Raw genomic sequence first — 24630 nt, forward strand, 5'->3', positions numbered from 1 at the left:
AAAAAATGAATCAGTGTTTGAAGGAATATTCCATTTACCCTTTGAACAAGCCGGAGAGCTGCAATCCATAGACCTAAAAATGTATCATGCCATGTGGCATTATTAACAGCCTGCAACGCCTTTACCAAGCCTGTAATGTTGAATTCATTCAATCATATGGGTTTGAAGAATTAAAGGAGTTCTAAAAAATGAAGCTATAATTGAAGCTTTATAAACAAGAAAAGAATTATACCGGTGAGGACATCAACAGCGTTTCTTGACAACACTCGTGAATCCATTGCATCTTCCAAAAAGAGATCAATCGGAAGCCAAAGTGCAGAACCATTCGCTCCATAACACTGACCAGCAGAAGATATAAGAGATCCAGAAGCCATTACTGCAGGGTACAGTTGCTTTAAACTCATTTTGCGCTTCCCAGGTAGGACATTATGTGCATCAGATATCAACTGTAGAAGAGCCTCAGGAGTCATATGTCTTGAATTCCTCAACACTGATGAGTTTGCAACAAGCAGCCGCAATCGCTGTGTGAAACCATCCCAGTGTGAAGGCCTAAGAATGAAAAAACAACTAATTTATTATTAAAGTAATCCAATCTGCTTTATTGAAAGTTGGGCATCTGATAAGTGAAAACAGCAACCACTCCATGAACTGCTCATTTCAAATTCTACACATTACAAAACAAATGCTAGTGCAGCTGGACTGCACTAAAAAGAGCAGAGCAAAAAATAACTGATTTATAAATTACTTACATGTTTTGGTGCACCAAGTAAAGAAGGCTGGAAGTCACTTTATTTTCAAGAAATACTCCAATTATCTCAATAGCAATTACAGTATTCATTTTGTGCATTCCCTCATGACATTCAGTTTTCTTCTCATTAAAGCCACCATGACCATCTATTTCCATATCCTGTGATTTAGTTGGCCACTTAGACTTTTTTCCTGAGGTATATTCCAGCAACTTTTCATCGTCTAAAGATGCATCAAGTAACTGCCATACGATTGAAAAGACAAACTCGACCACAAGAATCCCAGGTTCACAAGCCATTTGGGAAAGATGAAGGACGTCATCTATAGATTTCATGATCCTGCAATCACAAAGCAAAGATGTGTTACCACAACAACCAAATTATTTATTGTAGTTACCACCTACAAAGACAGGCAATACAGCTGTCACACAGTAAGCAACATGATGCTTTCTTTTCTGATAAAAAATATATATATATATTTATGTTACAGGAATTTTTTCCTTCACAGATCATCATCAAAATTACAATGCCTTAACCTATCTGCTTATCAAGAAACTACTAATGCAACACATCACATCATCAATGGCCACAGAACATGTGAAGGATCAAATACAATACTTTCTATTTACGAAATGGGAAAAAAAAAAAGTTCATTTTTTAAAAATTTTAATTTGACACAAAAAAGGTCATTACATTTTATCCTTTAAATCTCATATAGATGGCCATAACACCAACAGTCTGTTGCAAAGATCATATATCAAAATGACATCAAACCCACCACACAAAGATGAAACAATGAAGGGAATGGCTTCAATTCATATGTATACAAGCTATTTGGTAAAATTGGAAGACCCAATCGCAATGATTGGCCTGTCCCTCTATTAAATAATATATATATCAAATACATAACAATGACCACAATACCCTTATTAACTCACGCCTACTAATATAGCAATAATACATACTAAACGACCGAAATTACAGGTAGCACCTAAGCACCCCCCCCCCCCCAACCACCCCCTCAAGCTGGAGCATGGATATCATATGCTGTAAGCTTGTTACAAATGAATTTAACAAGAGAACACCTCAAAGATTTTGGGAATAAATTTGCAAGCTGCAATTCAAATTTCACATAAATGGTTGTAATGAGCTTTTGTTCAAGTTTCTTCTATGTGCTCATGGAAGACTAGGTTGGAGGCAATCTAAGTAGCATCTCAATTATATCACACGTCAACTCCATAAATCAAGAATGTGGAAACCAAGTTCTACCAACATGTTCTTTAACCAAACAAGTTCACATGTAGAGTGAGTCATAGCACAATACTCTAATTAGCACTTAACCTCAACCACCACAATATGTTTTTTTACTCTTCTAGGATACCAAGTTAACAACAACAAAAACACAATACCTAATTGTGGGCTATCTGATGGAAGGTGACTTGGCCTCTATATCTGTGTATCCATAAATATAAGTGTGAACCCAATCCAGGATATAAGAAATTGATCCCAAGTGCACATTGAGGTATCTCAAGATGCAAATTACAACATTCAAGTGACTTGATCTCGGATAATCAAGAAACTAGATACACAACACTTTTTGTGAAAGATACATCTAGTTGATTAATTGTGAGATAGTTCAACTTTCCAACAAGTCTTTACTACTGTCCAGGGTCAACCAACAAATCACCAAAATCTCACACTAACTTGCTATTTGAATCCATGGGTGTATCAACTGGTTTGGATCCCAATAGTCTAGTTGTATCCCAGAGGTCAAAGACATACTACCTCAATGACAAAATGGTTCCCATATGAGATATGGATCCTTCTATACCCTAGAAATATTTCAATGGTCCTAAATCTTTACCTTGAAATTTTTTCTTTAGAAAAAATTTTAGGCGTGAGATACCTTCATCATCATCACCGATAATCACAATATCATCCACATAAACAACAAGCAAAAGGAACTGGACGCAATATGACAATAAAATACAAAGTGATCTAGTGCACACAGTTGAAGGCCAAACTCTAGTAGTATAGCAATAAATCGTCCAAACCACGCTATAAGGGTTGCTTTAAACCATACAATGATTTCTAAAACCAACGCACTAAGCTTAACTACCCCTACACAATAAACTGGAGTGGTTGCTCCATATAGACCTTCTCTTGAAGATCACCATGTAGGAAGGCATTCTTCACATCCAAATGATGCAAAAGCCAATGACACATGGTGTCCAAGGAGACGAACAAACATAGTGATTAGGGAGAATGTGTCTCTGAATAATCCAAACGTACACCTAAGTGTATCCCTTAGCAACAAGGTAGTCCTTCGGATGAGCCACAAATATTGACCTGCATAATATACACCCAACAACAAACAACCACTGACTTATTTGGATCAAGATATACCAAATCCTGAGTATCATTATCCTGTAATGCACTCATCTCTTCTACCATTGCAGTCTTCCATCCAAAATGGGCTAAGGCTTCAAAAACAAATTTAGGGAGAGCAACAAATGATAAAGTACTTCTTAATGTTTATTTTGGTCATTTAGCATGATTAGAAAGTGCTAGAGTTATGTTAGTAAGTGTAAGTTATTTAGGATATTATGGTTATTGATATGTTCTTGTTCTTGACATATATTATAAATAGAAGGAGAGACATATCATTGAGGTTAGGTCTTCCATTTCACCAAATTATTCAGCATGGTATCAAAGCAACATCCAACCCAAACCTTACCGCTACCACCAAAGCAAACCCTAAACCTAGTCATCCTATGCAAATCAACTAGTATAGGTGGATCAACCACACTCCTACAGCCTCAAAACAATCCAGGGAGCCGGAAAAACTCAGCCATCTCATGAAAATACCCTGGCCACTGCTGCCTTTCTCAAGACCATCAAAACCCTTCCCTATTTCACAAAACCAACCACATAGTTAACAACAAAACCCTCCAATCTATAGCCCTGTAAACTTCCATCGCCAGAAACCACCCCACGCACCAAGAAATTGTCAAAAATCCCAACCCCATGCGCCAACGTGTGAGAACTCCCCAGCCAATTTTTGCTGCATTTTTCCTCTAAAATGTCTTGGATACTTCCGTAGACCATAATATCAAGTTGTTGGTCATGTTTTTTGTTCAAAGATTCAACCTTTTTTGATAATTCACCTTTGGTAGTGATTCTTTGGTATTATTAGGTGATTGGTTGGTGCCTTGTGGCAGTGGCAGTGTGTGTTGGTTAATTTTTGGGGGCTGTGGTAGCACTATGTTTGATTATTGGCGACTTGTTAATGATTGAATCAATAGTTGACCTGTTTGTGGTTGTTTTGGTTGGTCTAGAAGTTCATTTTCAGAATTCTAAAAGCATTTTGTTTGCTATGTATTTCTGATTTTCTTCTACATTGAGGTTGTCTATGTGTTGGAATGGCAACCCCAAATCCCAAAAGTGCATTTCCATCCTTAGGCACTTGTTCAAGTGATCAATGTACTATAACCATCTCAAAGGAAGAGTATTCAAGGTTCTTAACAGCATCCAAAATCCCAAAAAGATCACATTGCATCTTTTGCTCATAAGGTCAATCATATAGTCTATATGTTATTGGTATCTCTCCAACTAGTCCTTGGGTTGTTGACTTTGTCACCACTAGCCATCATGCAGGTGTAACCAACTTTTTTTCAGGCCTCTAGTATCCTAAAAATCTACCTCAAGTTACCCTTGTTGATGAGCCCACTACTACAATTAAGGAGATAGCAACAATAAATCCCAATCCCTCCCAACTCTCTTTCTTTTGTTTTGTACATTCCTAATTCCCCTTTCAATCTTATGTCAATTAGTTATCTTACAAAGTCATTAAATCATTCTATAACCTCCTTTCCTAATTTTTTGGTTCATGATCTAAAGGCGAGGGAGACAATTGGTTCAAGACATAAGGTGTGTGGACTTTTACTACTCTATGTCGCTCTCTCCCATTTCCTGTACAGCCATTGCTACACCACTTCAAATCTATTGTCTTCTTAGTCATTCATCCTTGGACATGTTGAAATAGCTAATTCCTACCTTGAGTTATGTGTCTAATCTTGAATGCCAGTCATGTCAATTGGGAAAACCTCATCATGTTCCTTTCTCTAATGAGTAAACGAACGAGTGGTTACTCCTTTTATGCTAGTCCATTCCAATGTTTGGGGTCCTCGTCGTGTCACATCAAAGTTGGGGTTTCAGTACTTTGCTACATTGGCCAATGACTATTGCAGATAGTCAATTTTTTACCAAATAAACTTTGACCTAAATGAAGATGCAAAAATTAGGAAAAAATAAACAAAAGGCCAAATTTTTCACAAGGCAGTCAATCAGCCCCTCATGGTGGTCAACCAGCCTCCGACAAATTTGAATTTTTTGAGTTGTCTCCGCACGATTGGTTGTGGAGATTTTGGACCAACCACGTGTCCCATTAATGTAACATGTCAACCTCCGACATATGCAGTTAATGATTGGTGGCTATTGGTAATTATTTTCGAATTCAAATTTGAAATTCAAATTCAAAAATGGTTTTCCCTCCCTCCATTGAAGGTCTATAAAAGGACATTCTCAGGGATATTTTTGAACACATAGAAGTGGGGGCAAAGCAAGGGTTTTCAAAAGGAATTTGTAAGTTCCAAGAGGATCTTCATTTGAAGGAGAGAAAGAAAAGAAATCACACTTCTCTTCTCTTCAAGGAGACTTTGGGAGGTGTAATTTGAAGTGAGGGGTTTTCCACTTGATCTACAGAGGGTTCTTCTTCAAAAAGGTCAGTGTCAAACCCTTTGTTTCATTCATTTCCATGCATATGATTGACTTTTTGGCATGTTGAAGCATTTATGTGATTCTTTGAATATTGTTATTTGTGCTCCCTGATTTCTCAACTTTTCTATATCAAAATTACATATTAGGGATCATAGGACATGTTTTTTTCATGATTGCATATGAGAAAGCATGTTAGATTGTCGAAATCATGCATGTGCATGGAAGATCTTTTTCAAGCAATCGACCGGCCACACCAGGCGGTCAACTGGCCTCTCTTCTTTTTGAAAAATGTAATCGTCAACTATAGGCGGTCGACCAGCCCCTGTATATGGTCGACTGCCAATTCCCAAAAGTGCATATTTGGAATTCTCTCTTAATTTCCTTGGTGATTCAAAGTATGTTAATGGCTCTAGATATGGTAAAGTGCCTTTGAATGATGTTGGGGGTTCTTTTCTTCTAATTCCGCATGATTTCCCTACAAAAAGAGTAAAAACAAAGGGATTTACATGAGTTTTCCCAAAAACATCAATGTTTTTTTGTAAAGTTTTCAAATTGTTTAAGGTCATACATCTATGAAGCGGCGTTGGGGTGTTCTCCAATCTTTTTTAACGGTCAAGGCGGGTTTGCGGTTCTCCTCCCAAAAATCCACACTTTTCAAATGGTTTTTGTGGTTTTTCCTTCAAAATAAATTAAGCATGTCTTTTAGAAAATTTACCTTTTTAATAGATCATTCATGATGCGACTATTTAAGTTAAAAAAACCTCTTTTCTAAAAGATACTTCAAGGGATTTCAAGTCGGGTTGTATAGTTTTCCTCCCAAGAAACCAAAATCATGCAAATTTATGTTGTTTGATATCTTTTTTCAAAATAAATGTATTTTTTTTTTTAACTACAAATGGTTTGATTCCTCTTTGGAGGATATATAGGCAATCTACTTCGTAGATTCAGCCATACCATATAAAAAACTCAAATCACCTTGCATCTCTCACTTGTTTGATATGCATGCGTGTGATATATTATTTGTTTTGTTTTTTATTTGGCTTCAAAATAGTAGGATTTTCATAAATCCTATGAAAGCCTTTTCAAATGTTGGTTCTTTCAAAAATCATTTTCAGGTGGGATGTACACACACACACAAGGTAAGCACAGCAACCATTCAATGGAATGAGATTTTTCGAGTGCTAACGCTTTGAGTTCTCAAGAATGAGGATTTGAAGTGTTACCATCCCTATGCACAAACATACTCTCTAACTCAATCTCTTCAAAAGGTTTTCCTTTATTAAAGTGGTGAATTCGTTTTGAAAATTTGTTTACGGTCACCAAATATTGGCAGCCCAAACGGGCCTCCAAAACATAATGTCGACAGATTTAGCGACTCCACTGGGAACATTTAAATGTGCGTATGTTTTGTGATTATATTTTGTGTTATATATTCTTGTGTTGTGTATGTATGTTGTTATATTGTGATAAGTCATGATGTATATGTCTTTGCCATGCCCATGCATTTACATTCATGAGTGCTTTAATTCACACACCATCACTGCACCGCACGGGTCCTATACTCAAACTCCCTGCCTCGTAGGATATAGGAGAAGGAAGAGGTACTAAGGACCTTCATGGGGTTTTGTCTTTTGTATTATGAAAATTCTTTCACTCAGTTTATTCTCTTCGAAGACAATTTGAGAACCTTTAGAATTGTGATGTCAACAACCTTACCATGCACTAGATAATTTTCATTCTCTACCATATGATAGCAACTTTACCCGATATTTGGTGTTTAACAATAACGCTAGGACACATGGAGCCATAGACATTATCCCTCTCGTTCGTCGTATGTGTTTTGTCTTCATCCTTAAAGAATTTGGTTGCATAAAAAGTATAACATGCCAACTTGATTTATTAAATAGGTTCTAGAACCAAACTTATACTAGGACCATTTGATATGTTGCACTAGTTATGCTATTGAATTCTATCCTTTTTGTCACTCATGCATTGCCTAGTGGAATGTTTGTTTTCTCTTTATAAACCTTAATTATACACCATCATATAGTAATCAAAATTCCACCAAGAAAGAAAATCTATCTTGCTACTCATGACACAATCATTACTAGAGCTTGGTCTCATAACATGGAGTTACTGGAATCTTGCTACTCATGGGAACACTAAAAAGTGTCTACCATGGCAGATTAATTGCACAAAATCTATCCAACTTTGCAACAATTATAGCTATTTGGCAAAGAATTGCAGTGGGCAGAAATATAGGTAACTGACTGACTATACCACCTTGAAATCAACTGAACAAGTTGTCGGGAAGAAAATATTTTTCATAAAAGAGAAAGTTGAAGGAGAGGTGAATGCAGCTTCTAAGAATAGGGCACATAATCCAAATCCAACTCAGGTAATTTGTACCTATACCACCCAACCCGTCATCAATTCACAATTTAGTGATAGTCTAAATCAAGCCAATCCTAACCTAAGACCGAGGAGAGAATTCACCACTCTTATAATTTCCTTGGTTGATTTATACCATTAGCTGCTAGCTCAAGGGAAAATTGTGTCAGTACCCATAAGACTAGGGCCAAATATGAAATTCTATGATCCAAATCATAATTACGAGTATCATATGAATGCACCTGGTCATGCTACCAACAATTGTTTAGCCTTGAAGTATTAAATTCAAGATTTCATTGATGCCAAAATCCTTAAATACCAGCAAGTCAAGAATGCTTCAAGTCCCAATGTGAAAACAAATCCATTGCCAAATCATGGTAGCACCTCCATCAATGCTTTCAAAGTATGCGAAATCAACGGCATTAATTGGTCCATACGTTCCACATCTTCCACTACCATCAATTTCACACCAATGGTCATCCAATATAAGTCATCATCCAAATCCAACATTGAACCCTTGATTTTTAAACCACCTCTTCTATTTCCATATGCTTCAAACCGAGTTGTGCCTTGGAAATATGAAGCAGAAGTAATGAAAGAAAATGAATTATCAGAAGTGGCTGATTTATCTAGCACGTGTGAGTCTGTGACATGACAAGAAGTGGCCGTTGCTACACTCCAGAAGATTGGGAAAGAAAGAGAAAGGGTAAAGCGAAAATAAAAGAAAAGCAAGAAAATGAAGCACATACAAAAAGAGAACAAAGAAGTTGATGATGAAGAAGTTCGGAAGTTCCTACAATAGCTCAAGATCAATGACTTCAACATTGTAAAGCAATTGAATAAAACTCTAGCTCGGATTTCCATATTCAATATGCTCACAACTTTAGAGAGTCACAGGAATGCCTTACTGAAAGTATTGAACGAAACTCATGTACCTTAGAAAGTACTAGTTGAATAGTTTAAGAATACAATCAATGCCACGTTAGCAATAAACAATGTTGCTTACACGAACGATGAAAATCCACCCGATGGACAAGGTCATGTGAATCTTTTGTACATAAGTGTAAGGCATGGAAAAAATATCATACCACAAGTCATGGTCGATAGTGGTTCAGTGCTTAATGTATGTCCATCTGAAAAAGTTGGAAACAAACGACTCTTCAATAAAAGAAAGCAATACAACAATTAAAGCTTTCGATGGAATCATGCAAGAAGTTGTGGGAGAGATCAATCTTGACATCGAAATTGGTCCTTGAATCCTCACAATTGAATTCTAAGTCGAGGAAATTAAGGATTCCTTCAATCTGTTATTGGGTAAGCCATGGATCCATACAACAAAGGTAGCGTCATCTTTATTGCATCAGAAGTTAAAATTCATTCACGATAATCATTTGATTACTGTCAAGGGAGAAAAAAATATTGGCACAATTCAATAAAATGTGATACCTTACATCGAAGCTGAGTCAATGGATTGTTCTCTCGATATGGCAGGGACAATATCTTCATCTTTTGGTAATGAAAACTTGGAAGTTGTAGAAGTCAGTATAGTAAATGCAGAACGAAGCTCAAAACAAGAAGATGAAATGGAAGGAGAAACCTTCAATGAGTTTGTACTAGTGATCTCAAATATTCACTACAATTTTCCTAAGTCACCACATGTTACGAAACCTATATTGAAGATTGTAGAATTATTAGATATCCGTCAGCCTTTATTAGAGGCTGATCTTTAGGAGATTTACAGCTAACAAATCAATTGATTTGTTAGCTATTTTTGGTTCCACAATCCAAGGGGATTTGGGTAGCATGTTACCCGATTTTGTAGATAGTCTTTCCTATTTTACTGCTTTCCATTTTAAATAGGATATTCTATTTTCAATAAGTTGTAAATATCCCTAGTAATTAGATGAGAATAATCATCTATTTAAAGGGACTATAATTTTTCATAAGTTAGTGGAATATTCAGTTTTATTTTCCACATTTCAACATGGTATCAGAGCGTCCTCTAAACCCTAATCTTCCCATATGACCAAATACAGTATGGCCACCAGGAGACGCGACTCCACCTCTTCAGTCTCAGACTTGACCACCAATCAGGAAGTCATGGTCTCAAGCAACAGCTGCAGTTCAGATAGCAGCCTCATGCCCATTACAGGACACAAACTTAATGGGAATAACTATCTCCAATGGTTCCATTCCATGATGATGTTTATGTGTGGAAAGGGAAAGAATGATTATCTCTCAGGAGTTGCAGCCCAACCAAGCAAGGATGATGTGAAGTTCAAAACATGGAAATAGGAAAATAACATGGTCATGTCATGGCTCATTAATTCCATGACAAATGGCATTGGAGAAATTTTTCTTCTCTACGGAATGGCTAAGGAGATTTGGGAAGCTACCAAGGAAACGTATTCTAACAATGAGAATACATCCAAATTATTCGAGGTGGAAAGTGTTCTCCATGACTTACACCAAGAAGATTTGACAATGACCCAATACTTCAACACCCTCAACCGCTACTGGCAACAGTTGGACTTATTCAAGGAGCACTATTGGAGTTGTCCCAAAGATGGAATTAGGTATAAACAAATTGTTGAAAAGAAAAAAATATACAAATTTCTAGTTGGATTAAATAAAAATCTTGATGAAGAACGAGGAAGAATCCAAACCACTGCCAAACATCCGAGAAGCGTTTTCTCCGAAAGGAGAGTCAAAAAAAGATAATGATGGGTCCTCAAGATTCTGCAACAAACCTGGAGAGTTCAGCCCTTGCAGTTTGAGTAAATCCATATAACAATAGTGACAGTAGACTGAAGAAAAGGAGGCCATGGTGTGACCATTGTCGACGTCCTGGTCACACCAAGGACACCTACTGGAAAATCCATGGTAAACCCGCAGATTGGAAACCTTCCCACTTTGCCAACAACAGAGAGGGACGGGGAAATTTCGTCTCAATAGATGAAAAACCAACACCACCTAGCTCAGTCTCTTCAGCAAGGAGCAACTAGAATTATTACAGAAAATGTTCAGCCAATCTTCAGCAGCCCCTACTACTGTGGTTGGTATCGGTTCTTTGGCATGCAAAGGTAATTTTTTAAGTGCTCTTAACATTAAAAAGGAGAAGCTAGGTCCATGGATTATAGACTCAGGAGCATCGGACCATATGACCGGAGATAAAAAAAAAAATTTCTACTTACAGTACTTGTTATGAAAATTTAACAGTCAGGATAGCAGATGGTTCACTCTCAAAGGTGGCTGGTACAAGTTCTGTTAAAATTTCAAAGAACCTAACACTCAACTCAGTTCTATTAGTGACAAATTTGGATTGCAATTTACTGCCTATTAGTAAACTCACTCGGGATCTCAATTGTGTTATTAAAGTTTTCCCAAGTATGTGTGAATTTCAAGTCTTGGATTCTGGGAAGACGATTAGCAGTGCTAAGATGTGTTCGGGGCTCTATCTTCTTAGGACTGCTATAACTCGCATGATATAGACCACGAAAAAGATGAAGGTAAACCACAATGAGAAGCATACTTGCCCCATTAGCATGCATATAATGGAGCAACCAGCCCCCTTCAACATCTTTTATAACGTGTTCTACGTTGTTGAAAGCTAGATCCACATGAGGTGTGTAATGCATAGCTAAAAAAATGCCATGAGGTTAACGATCCTCCTCGAGGAATAACTCACAAATCCGATTGTTTGGTGTCTAGAAGTCAACATTATTTTTCTGTCATTCGTTCTAATAATGCTAGTGCACTTATGTTGTGGCACTATAGGTTAGGACATCCAAATTTTTTGTATCTCGAGAAACTCTTTCCTTCATTATTCAATAATAAAAATCCAAATGATTTTCAGTGTGAGATGTGTCAATTTTCAAAACATGTTCGCAACTCTTATCCCAACCGACCCTACAAAGCATCCCAACCCCTTTCAATGATTCATAATTATGTGTGGGGGCCATCTATGATCAAGAATATTACTGGATCTCGCTAGTTTATATCTTTTATAGATGATCACACTAGACTTACCTAGATATTCCTCATGAAAGAAAAGTCAGAGGTAGGTCAGATTTTCAAAAATTTTAATACCATAATCCAAACTCAATTCCAAGCAAAAATACAGATTGTGAGAACTGATAATTCCAAAGAATATTTCAAATCCTTTCTTAATGATCATCTCTTGAGTCAAGGTATAATACACCAAAGTTCCTATGTTGACACTCCTCAACAAAATGGAATTGCCAAAAGAAAAAACCGACACCTACTAGATGTTGCTCGCTCCCTCATGTTCTCTACACATGTACTGAAACACTTTTGGGGTGAAGTCATTCTCATTGCAGCCTACCTCATAAACAGAATGCCCTCTCGTGTACTCAAATTCCAAACTCCCTATCAAACTCTACTTCAGTCCTTTCCCAATACCCGGATCATCTCCACTATTCCCTTCAAAGTATTCGGGTGCTCAGCTTTTGTTCATGTTCATAGTCAACAACGGGGTAAACTTGATCCTAGAGCACTTAAGTGCATTTTTCTCAGGTACTCTCCAAACCAAAAGGGTTATAAATGCTATTCAGCAGCTACTAAAAGATATTATCACTCCATGGATGTCACCTTTTTTTAGCAACAATCATATTACACCAAATCTGAAATTCAGGGGGAGATTACACAGGAATTTTAGCTTTGGGATATTGAAGAGTTCTCTCACCCTTCTTCTGATTCTGGCCCTTCTCACCTATCACAAATTTCTGAATCTATTCCAGCTATTGACTCCATTTTCTCCTTCACATCCATTCTTAGAATCTCCTGTGAAACATTAGCATCTGGACACCATCAACCAACAAAAAATGATGAGTTGATTGCCTATTCACGGAAGGGAAGGAACCAAAAGGAGATCGAACAGCAAGCATCCCTTAAGCAAATCCAAGAGTCTGATCCAAGCCCTAGATCAAGTGAAAATCCACCAGGTAACTCTAATCCCAAAACTTCCCATAATGAGTTAACTAATAATGATAGTGATTGTCCTATTACTGTGAGAAAAGATGAGAGATCATGCACAAAACACCCAATATACACTTTTGTGTCATATCAAGGGCTTTCATCGAATTTTAGATCTTTTGTTGCCAACCTCGACAAAATCCAAGTTCCTAATAACATATAAAAGGCTCTCAATACACCTGAATGAAAGTCTGCTGTCTGGGAATAAATCAGTTCACCAGAAAAGAATGGAACATGGGAGATCACAGAATTACCAACTAGAAAACGTCCAGTAGGTTGCAAATGGATATTCACTGTATAAATACAATGAAGATGGAAGTGTTAACCGATTCAAAGATCGGCTGGTAGCAAAGGGATTCACTCAATCATATGGAATCGACTACGAAAAGACATTTGCCCCTGTAGCCAAGTTAAATAAAGTGTGGGTCCTCTTATCTTTGGCAGCAAATTTAGTCTGGCCTCTTCACCAACTAGATGTCAAGAATGTCTTCCTCAATGGAGACCTAGTTGAAGAAGTCTACATGGAAATTCCTCCTGGATTCGAGACACAAGCTACACACAACAAAGTCTGCAAACTCAGAAGATCTTTATATGGGCTCAAGCAATCCCCAAGATCCTGGTTCGAGAGATTCACAAACGTAGTTAGTAGGTATGGCTATTCTCAATGTCAATCAGATCATACACTATTTGTTAAATACTCTCCTGAAGGAAAAATTTCTATCCTCATCGTATATGTGGACGACATTCATGCTAACGGGAGATTATGAGAAGGAAATGAGTAGTCTCAAAAGTCTTCTAGCTAAAGAATTCGAAATCAAGGACCTTGGGAATCTCAAATACTTCCTAGGCATGGAAGTGGCATGGTCAAGGAAGGGAATCTTTGTCTCCCAAAGGAAATATGTTCTAGATCTTTCAAAAGAGACTAGGATGCTCGGATGCAAGCCAGCAGATACCCTTATGGATTCAACAACCAAACTAGGAGCCAAGAAGACAGTGCACCAGTGGATAAAGGCAGATATCAAAGACTAATAGGAAAACTTATATATTTGTCTCACACCCGACCTGATATTGGCTTCTCTGTCAGTATGGCGAGTCAATTCATGAACAATCCCAATGAAGAACATATGGAGGCAGTTTATAGAATCCTACGATATCTGAAGCTAACTCCAGGTAAAGGATTATTTTTTTAGAAGAATCAAAGAAGAGATATTGAAGTATTCAATGATGCAGATTGGGCAGGATCAATACATGATCGAAGGTCAACTTCTGGGTACTGCACATATGTGTGGGGAAACCTAGTTACGTGGCGAAGTAAGAAGCAATCAGTTGTGTCAAGAAGCAGTGTAGAAGCTGAATTCAGGGCAATGGCACATGGCATTTGTGAAGGAATATGGCTAAGAAGGCTTCTAAAGGAATTAAAGATTTCAGGAGGAGAACCCATGAAGATGTTCTGTGACAATCAGTCAACCATCAGCATTGCAAAGAACCCAGTGCATCATGATAGATCAAAACACGTGGAGATTGATCGACATTTGATAAAAGAAAAAATAAAGGAATGAATAATCAAGATGTTGTATGTGCCTACATGTCTCCAAACAGCCAATATCCTTACCAAGGCTCTACCAAGAAGAATTTTGATGATCTGAGTTCCAAGCTGGGCCTAATCAATATTTACAGCCCAACTTGAGGTGCAGTGTAGAATTATTAGATATCTGTTTGCCTTTATTACAGGCTGATCTTTAGGAGATTTACAGCTAACAAATCAGTTGATTTGTTAGCTATTTTTGGTTCCACGATCCTAGGGGATTTGGGTAGCATGTTACTTGCATCTGTAGATAGTCTTTCCTATTTTACTGCTTTCCGTTTTAAATAGGATATTCTATTTTTAGTAGGTTGTAAATATCCCTAGTAATTAGATGAGAATTATCATCTATTTAAAGGGAATGTAATTTTTTCATAAGTTAGTGAAATATTTAGTTTTCTTTCCCACATTTCAACAAAGATTGTATCAGAAGAAGATGTCAAGTTCAAGGAGTTCACTGAATTGTTTGAAAGCATGCCATCAATTGATCCAAAGGGGCATCAGCTGGATGTTCTTATGCAAGATTGATTTGCAAAATACAAACACCTCTTGGTTTGACCTATAGACAAGGGATGGGTCATCATTGTAAACAAGCTTATCTTTTCAATTTCACTTGTATTTGTGCCATTTACCACTTCCTTACGTCATTCCTTGAACCCTAAGCCATTGTTGATTGCAACAAGAAAACCTTATCTAGTATGAATGGAAGAAATAAGAGATTAGAGACATAAAGAAACTTTTGAAGATGACCAAAGCATGAAGATCAAGCATGTGGAAGATACAAAAGGAAGATTCAATACAAAAACAACATATAGTATTTCATTGAATCGGAAGTGATGGAGTTCAAGAACGTTCTCATTCAAGTCAAGAAAGGAGGTGGAAGACAATGACTAACAACATAAACAAAGAAGGATCTACACTAAGGCCCTATGTAGCGAAGATAATTCTTTGGACGAGTCTAATATAACAAAAGAGTCTTAAATCTTAAAGCTTTGATTCTCAAAAAATGATGTAATGACCTTTTAACAAGCAATAAAATTCAAGTTTTTACCTTAATATGTCTTCAATTTCATTGTGACTTCATCATTATTCATAGGAGATGATCTTTGGAAAAAAGAAAAAGAGAAAAAAGGGAAAAAAAAGAAGAAGATGCTTTTAATGTCAAAAGAAAGATTTTACAAGTATCATCCCAATAACATCTAAATTACGGATGGACTTGATTCTAGGAAATGGGATACATAGGCAACCTATCAAATAAAATGATTGGTTCAGTCCAAACAATCACAATGTTGAGGTTTCCAATGAAAATTTGATGCTTGTCAATTGGCTATAGAAATCAAAGCTCAATTTACTCAAAGACTTAGAATATTGGATGGAAGTTTTACTCAATCAAAACTGGGGCAATAAAGGATGTTCCTTGAAGTTCCAAAAGTGCCAACTAGGGCAGTTTAAAGGAATGGATAGTCATTTTCAAGAAGTCATTCTTCTACACTTGCATATCTTATTTATTTCATGAGGAATAGAGAAGGTATTGTCGGAACAATCAACAATGATTTTGCCATCATACCAAATTTCTCTTTAACTTCAATTTTCAATAATCGTTCATTTCCTTAACCTCATCATTTGGAATTCCAAACTCATACTATCCAAAATCACACTGTTTACAAAGTGTTTAGCAAGGTCAGTAATGCCAAACACTCGAATGTACAAGAAGTCTTGGGGAAGTATATAAGAAGAATGTAAAGATTTGAATCAGTTTTGATGATTTTGGAAATTTCATGAAGGTGCTTGGCCAAACTAATGATTAAGTCACAACGGAGCAATTTATATCCCTTCTGTTGGAGTTTAGTCAAAAATGGCATCTTTATCTTTTCCTAACATCTAAATACAAAAATTTCAAGAAAAGTGAGAGAGATGTCAATAGTCAATTTTTGACCAAACAAACCTTGACCTAAATGAAGATGCAAAAATCAAGAAAAAATAAAGATAAAAGGCCAAATTTTTCACTGGGCAGTTGGTCAACCTCTTAGGGCAATCAATCATCCCTCCCTCCATTTCTAGTCGTTGGAGCCATCTTGTAGGAGGTCAACCAGCCCCTCAAGGCGATCGACCAGCTTGCAACAAATTTGAATTTTTTGAATTGTTTCTGCACAATTAGCTGGAGATTTTGGACCAAACACGTATCCCATTAATGTCACATATCAACCTCCAACATACGTAGTTAATGGTTGGCAATTATTCGCCGTTATTGATAGTTATTTTCAAATTCGAATTGGAATTCAAATTAGAAAATCGTTTTCCCTCCCTCTATTGAAGGTCTATAAAAGGAAATTCTCGGGAATATTTTTGGACACATCAAAGTGGGGGCAAAGTAAAGGTTTTGAAGGGTAATTCATGAGTTCCAAGAGGATCTTCATTTAAAGAAGAGAGAAGAGAAATCACACTTCTCTTCTCTTGAAGGAGACTTTGCGAGGTGTAATTCGAAGCGAGGGGTCTTCCACTTGATCTACAGAGGATTCTTCTTCAAAAAGGTCAATGCCAAACCCTTGGCTTTATTCATTTCCATGCATACGATTGACTTTGGCAAGTTAAAGCATATATGTGATTCTTTGAATATTGTTATTTGTGCTTCACGATTTCTCTACTTCCCTATGTTAAAATTGCATGTTAGGGATCATAGATTGTGTTTCTTTCATGATTGCACAGGGGAAAGCATGTTAAATTGTCGAAATCATGCATGTGCATTGAAGATCTTCGGGCAGTCAACCAGCCACACTAGGCGATTAACCAGCCTCTCTTCTTTTCGAAAATATAGTCGTTGGCTATAGGCGATCGACTGGCGCCTACATATGGTCAACACGCCAATTCCTGAAAGTGCATATTTTGCATTATCTCTTAATTTCCTTTGTAATTCCAAGTATGTTAATGTCTATACACATGGTAGAATACCTATGATTTATTTTGGGGGATCATTTCTTCCTAGTTTTCATGATTTCCCTACAAAAAATCACTTTTTCATCAAAAACAAAGGGATTTGCATGAGTTTTCTCAAAAACATGATGTCTTTGTAAAATTTTCAATTTGTTTGAGGTCATACATCCATGAAGTAGTGTTTAGGTGTTCTCCAATCTTTTTTTATGGTTAAGGCGGGTTTGTGGTTCTCCTCCCAAAAATCCACACTTTTCAAATGGTTTTTGTGATTTTTCCTTCAAAATAAACCAAACATGTCTTTTAGAAAATTTAACTTTTTAATGGATCATTCATGATGCGGCTGTTAAGTGGATTAAAAAACCTCTTTTCTAAAAGATAATTCAAGAGATTTCAAGTCAGGTTTGATAGTTTTCCTCCCAAAGAAACCAAAATCATGCAAATTCATGTTGTTTGATATCTTTCTAAAAATGAAATGTTTTTTTTTTCAAACTACAAATGGTTTGATTCCTCTTTTGAGGATATGTAGACAACCTACTTCGTAGATTTAGCCATAACAAACAAAAAAACTCAAATCCTTTTGCATCTCTCACTTGTATGATATGCATGTGTATGTTATGTGTGTTCTTTGTATTATTTGTTTTGCTTTTGATTTGGCTTCAAAGTAGTAGGATTTTCATAAGTCCTATGAAAGCCTTTTCAAGGGTTGTTCTTTCAAAAATCATTTTCGGATGGGATGAATACTAGATATGACCTCAAAATAAAAGGGGTCAAGGTCGGCCAGTGTGACGATGGGGGATAAGCTTCATCACATACACAGACACACACACACAAGGTAAGCACGACAACCATTCAATGGAATGGGTGTTCTAGGGTCTTTACCCTTTGAGTTCTCAATAATGAGGATTTGAAGTGTTACCTTTCCTATGCACAATTGTACTCCTGAACTCAATCTCTTCAAAAGGCCTTCCTTTATTTTTCCTTTTCAAAATTAAAATAAAATAGCGATCCCGCTTTTAAAATTTGTTTACGGTCACCAAATATTGGCAACCCAAACAGGTTTTCAAAACCCAATGTCGACAACTACTTCAGGATGACTTGGTTGTATTTAATGAAAAATTGTTCTAAGTTGTTTAATATCTTTTGTACCTTTTGTTCTCAAATAAAGACTCTGCTTGATATGCCAATCAAGACACTTTATAGTGATAATGCTAAAGAGAACTTTAGCACCCAATTCACTACCGATATGTCTAATTCTAATATAATCCATCAATCATATTGTGCCCACACTCCACAACAAAATTGTGTTGCAGAACGAAAAAATGGGCATATTCTCAAAGTCACTCAAACCTTATTGTATCAATTGAATGTCCCCAAAGTTTTTTGGTGTGATGTCGTGCTCACTACTTGCTCTCTCATTAATAAAATGTCATCCTTTGTCCTTGGTGGTAAAATCTTGTATTCAATTATCTTATCTAAGGATCCTTTGTTCTCCCGTCCTCCTCATATATTCGATTGTCTGTCCTTTGTCCATTAGACAACTCCAAGAATATACAAGTTGGATCCTCATGCTATCAAATGTATTTCTCTAGGCTATTCATATACTCAAAAGGAATATAGATGTTATAGCCCTATTTTACATCAATTCTTTGCCTCTGCTGATGTCACCTTTTCGAGTTTACACCATACTACTTTGATTCCTTGAGTTTTGTTGACCTTGATGAGTTTCTTCTTTTGCCTTGCCATCTAGATCCTAACCAATTATCTGTGCCCAATCCTCCAACACCATCATCCAACTTTGAGTCCTTCTCATTGCTTGGATCGTCCCAATTTGTAGTTATACACATGATGACTCAAGGGAGGACAGCCTCCTCCAGCTTCTACCTTTGTGCCTCTAATTCCCTCATCGAATGATTTTATTTCCCATGATGTTGATCCTCCTATAGTTGTTTGGAAAGGTAAACGCACTTGCACCTGACATCCAATCTCTAATTTTGTTTGCCATGATTTCTTGTCACCCTCATATTACTTTTTTTTTAGTACTCTATTTTCTATTGCTCTTCCAAAATCTATTTTTGAAGCCCCATCCCGTTCTAGGTGGAGGATTGCAATGGTTGAAAGATGCATGCACTGCATGATAATGATACTTGGAATTTAGCACCCCTTCCTCCTAATAAGTTTGTGGTTGGTTATCGCTCGGTGTACAATGTGAAATGTTTGAAGGCTTGCCTTGTTGCTAAGGGATTTACTCAACTATACGGTTTGGATTATTCAAACACATTTTCTCTTATTTCTAAACTTACCTCAATACATTTATTCATCCCCATTGCCACTACTTGTCATTGGCCACTAATCAGTTCGATGTGAAGAATGCTTTCCTATGTGTTGATCTTCAGGAGGAGGTCTATATAGAACAACCACATGGGTTTGTAAGGCTCAGTGTGTGGGCACAAAAAAATAATTATATGGTTTAAAACAGTCTCCCAAGGCATGCTTTAGTTGATTCGGTGTTGTAGTACTAGAGTTTGGCCTCTGACAGTGTGCAGTAGACCACTCTGTATTTTATCATCATACTCCATCCAACAGCCCCACGTACCTGACATCCCGGGGAGAAAGTTGAACCATGACTCTGATACCAGTGTTAGGCGGTCCAGGGCCTTCTCAACCCCAAAAGCTAGCTCATGGGGTGAGGTTTTCCCTCACACTTAATAACTGACCACCAGCCCCTTCCACAACCGATGCGGGATAATCCCAACATATAAGTTTTGAGATCTCATATAGGAACTGTCTTGTCACAGAGGGAGTATGTTCTTGATCTTTAAGATGAGACCGGGTTGTTGGGATCCAAGCCTATTGATACACCCATGGATCCCAATAGCAAATTAGTGCCAGATATGGAGGATTCGTTGCCTAACTCAAAACAATACCAAAGACTTGTTGGAAAATTAAATTATCTCAAAACCATTCAACTAGACATATCTTTCGCAACAAGTGTTGTGATCAATTTCTCGATTCTCCGAGAACAAGTCACTAGGATGCAATAATTCACATCTTGAGATATCTCAAAAGTGTTCCTGGGAGAGGTCTCTTATTCCAGAATCGAGGTCATACTCATATTCAAGGATATACAAATGCATATTAGGCTAGGTCACCTTCCAACAAAAGATCCAAAACCGGGTGCTATATCTATGCTAGAGGTAATTTGGTTTCTAGGAAGAGTAAGAAACAAATTGTGGTGGTTAGGCCAAGTGTTGAATTAGAGTGCCATGGCTCACAGTATATATAAACTTGTTTGGTTGAAGAGCATATTTGAAGAACTGGATTTTCCACATTCTCAGCCTATGGAGTTGATATGTGATAATCGAGCTACTATTCATATTGCATCCAACTCGGTCTTCCATAAGTGGACAAAGCACGTTAAAGTTGATTGCCACTTTGATCAGGAGAAACTATGCAAAAGGTCATTATAACCATTTATGTGAATTCTGATTTGCAACTTGTTGACTTATTCACTACAGCCTTGGGAGGTGCTTATGTTAAGTTCATTTTTAATAAGCTAAGACTTAGAAGGGTATGATATATTTGCTCCATCTATATGCTCCTAGCTTGAGGAAGAGTTTTAATGGTTATTTTGGTCATTTAGCATTATTAGTATGTGCCAAAGTTATGTAAGTTAGTAAGGGTATTATAGTTATTAGTATGCACTTGGCACATATTATAAACCGAGGGAGATACCTATCATTGAGGTTAGGTCTTCCATTTTACCCAATTATTCAACACTAACAAAACAATAATATATGGGTGATAAGAAAACATAGAAAAATGAAACTAGAGATGGGATGATGTGTGCAAGTGCATTTACTTTTCCAAGCAGCAATAGAAAGATCAACATCTTGGGAAATGAGATAGACAAACAAGGAAACCAAAGGCATAATAGTAAATATTGGAGGAAGCTCCCCTCCCTTGAGTGTCATCGTGTATACACTTGCAAATTAGGATGATCGATGTGACAAAAAGAACTAAATTAAGATGCATATGGATGTCAAGGCAGAGATTAATACATCGGAATTAGGAAGGTTAGGCAGGGGAAGGGACTCATTAAGATCAAAAGAGATCAAGGACTAAGAATAATATGGTGTAAACTCAAACAAGATAAAAATCTACAAAGACAAAGAAACGATGTGAGGCAAGAAAATAAGCCTATAATAGCGAGATCCTTTTAAGTACATTAGTAGCCCAGAAAGGCAAAAAGACACATTATAGCATGAGGATCCACCTTATACTGATGAACAAATGATACATATCTGAATACATAAGGAGGTAAAGAGAATAAAGGAGCATTTGGAAGAGAACAAAGTAGAGAATTTTACCACAAAGAACAAAGAATGGCATTCTATTGATAAGAGAGTAGGTAGTAAGTGTGACATCACCCTAAAACACTTTCGAAACCTTCATCTATAAAGCAAGGTATGACCATATGAGTAATTTTGAGGATGTCTATTCTCCCTCTCTGCAACTCCATTTTGTTGACGAGTGTAAGCATAAGATGTCTCATGGGCAATACGATACTTAGTTATATAGGTAGTGAATTGGGTAATAAAGTACGATGACATATCTCGACGTATCCGAACGGGAAAATCAAATTGGGTCTTTATTTAATAACAAAAGACACAAATTATATGAAAACCAAGTTATTCTTCGATAATCATCAATAAACATCACAAAAGACCAAAGTATTCTATAACGCTCATGCCTGTTGTAACTAAAAATACTCCAAGGATAGATCAAACATATGTGTAATGTTACTCGAATATAATAGCTTGACATAATCCCATATCTCCTTGCATACATCAAGATGCATGCACATCCATGCAATCTGGGGTACCATAAAGTTCCACCGTAGGGAGACAATCAATGCATCTTCTTGAAACTATGCTTCTTTTCTTCTATTGTCACTAGGCATGGATTGAAATAAGTGTTCAAATTTACCTAAGCCAGCCAAATAAATCTTGACAGCCTTCGACCACTGCACATAATTCTTTCCATCCAATAGCCCAATTATTATCTATAGAAACACTATTGGAATTCATGGAGTCCATTCCAACACTCACAAACTAGACCAACGACAAACAAGGTTAATAACTGGAGCAACTAGAACGATCACAAACAAGGTGAATGCCACGAACAAGTTACATATAAACTAACATAAGACTGCTGCCACAACCCCAAAAAACCAAAAAACAGTTCCAAGAAACCAACGCAGCCCTAACAAACCAACACACAGACCTAACAGTACCAAACATCCATTAACAAAGTGCTATGAGTAAACAACCGAAAAAGTTGGATCTTCGGAAAAAATACATGACCAACAACTTTTTATTTTGATTTATGGAAGTATTGAAGATATTTTGGAAGAAATGAGAGCAAAAAGTGCTCAAAAAACTCTCACACGCTGGCACATGGAGTAGGATTTGCCAGCTTTTGGCTGGCACATGGCAGCATGTGAGGGCTTCTCTAGCTATGAAATTTTGCAGGCTAGCAGATCAGCAAATTATGTGGCTTGTTATAGGGTCAGTTTTGCAAAATATTAAGGGTTTCTTGAGATTCTGAAAGGACAAGGTCCAGGATTTATCCTGTTCCGCATTGTTCTTCATCAACTCCTGGACCTACTCGCATCTTTGGTGGTGCAGATGATCCATCTACAGCAGTATGTTTGTATGGATTATGAGGTTTAGGGTTTGGTTTGGTTGTGGCTATGCACCAAGGGTTTAGGTCAAATCTAGCTCTAGTACGATGTCGAAGTATTTGGTATAATTAGAAGACCTAATCACAAAGATAGGCCTCTCCCTCTATTTACAATATATATCAAATACCCTTATTATCTCATGCCTGATAACATAGCGATAACACATGCTAAATGACCAAAATAACCAATAACATCAACATTATAGAAAAATAAGCTTACACACAACAAACAACTTTCAATATAATCATTAAAAAATCTAATATAACCTTAACTTCATATATTACTAGCTTCTATAATTTATAATATTTTTTAGTGCTTTTTCTCATGAATTAATCATTATTTTTTAATTGACATAACTGCCACTTGAGTATAAGAATTTATTACACTACTAACAAAATCAATCTTACATGATTGCAAAAAATAGTAATATATAATTGCAAATACATTTTTGTCAAGTTAATAGGCCAGCCCTTGACAAGAAATTTGACCCTCAAGAGACATTTTGATTACGTTCGGTTCACGGAATGTCTATTTCTGGGCATAAGTTAGCCATAGAAGATTAGTTTTATATATATATATATATATATATATATATATATTGTTACCATAAAGTAAATAATAATGTGAAACTTTTTATGAATTCATAACAAGGAATACACAAGGAATAATTATTCCCAAATTTTACCATGTAAATGTATATTTCTTTCTTAATACATGTTGGATGAAATAATAAGGAATATACATACATGTTGGATGAAATAATAAGGAATATACAAGGAACAGCTATTACCTCTATTCCCAAATTTCTAATAATATTTCATCTAATTCCAAGGAATACTTATTCTGCGAACCAAACATAACCATACACTTTCTTCTTGGGTTTAAATTTTCTAGGAAAATATAAAGTCGTCAGGAAGATTGTGTTAGGATTCCCAAATCAATTGGGATTTTTAATTAATCTATTATGATTCCCAATGAATTCTATTTAATGTTAGGATTATTTAATGTTGGGATTTTTATTTAATGTCTTAGGATTTCCAAATCAATTGGGATTGAGTCCATTAAGGACTTGGATTGGGATATTTTACATTCCTAATAGGAATAAATTTCCCTACCCTATATATATGCAACCCTATGGAGCTTTTCCTTCCAAACAATAACATAATTCATAGTCTTTGGCTAATTTGGAGGTTGATCCCCTCAAAGTGATCAAACCCTCTCTTACTATTTTCCCTTCTTAAGATTTCCCCAGTTTCTGCACAATAAAACCCTAGGGTCTTATCATTTGCTATCAGAGCCAACGTTCTTATGGATGTCGTTAACCCGCCAACAAAAGCAAGATCTTGGAATTCTTTATCTTCGCTTATATGCAATGGCCTCAAAAATTCAGCATCCTAAATGGAAGCTAAGCTAAAAGCTTAACTTAGCAATATGTTCAAGTCTCAATTTGAAGAGATCCATGC

General features: G+C 36.6%; 1 protein-coding gene across 1 annotated transcript in view; it reads right to left on the minus strand.

The window, feature by feature from the left end:
• LOC131155795 (mediator of RNA polymerase II transcription subunit 33A-like) overlaps window positions 1-24630 on the minus strand; it is a 64981-nt gene that overhangs the window by 32635 nt on the left and 7716 nt on the right. The window contains exons 3-5 of the mRNA XM_058109207.1: window positions 750-1085; window positions 233-549; window positions 39-130 (exon numbers count right to left, since the gene is read on the minus strand). Of these exons, the coding sequence (XP_057965190.1) occupies window positions 39-130; window positions 233-549; window positions 750-1085 (745 nt within the window). The remainder of the gene's footprint in view (window positions 1-38; window positions 131-232; window positions 550-749; window positions 1086-24630) is intronic.

The sequence above is a fragment of the Malania oleifera genome, chromosome 5, assembly GCF_029873635.1.
Source record: "Malania oleifera isolate guangnan ecotype guangnan chromosome 5, ASM2987363v1, whole genome shotgun sequence".
NCBI classification, from domain to species: domain Eukaryota; kingdom Viridiplantae; phylum Streptophyta; class Magnoliopsida; order Santalales; family Ximeniaceae; genus Malania; species Malania oleifera.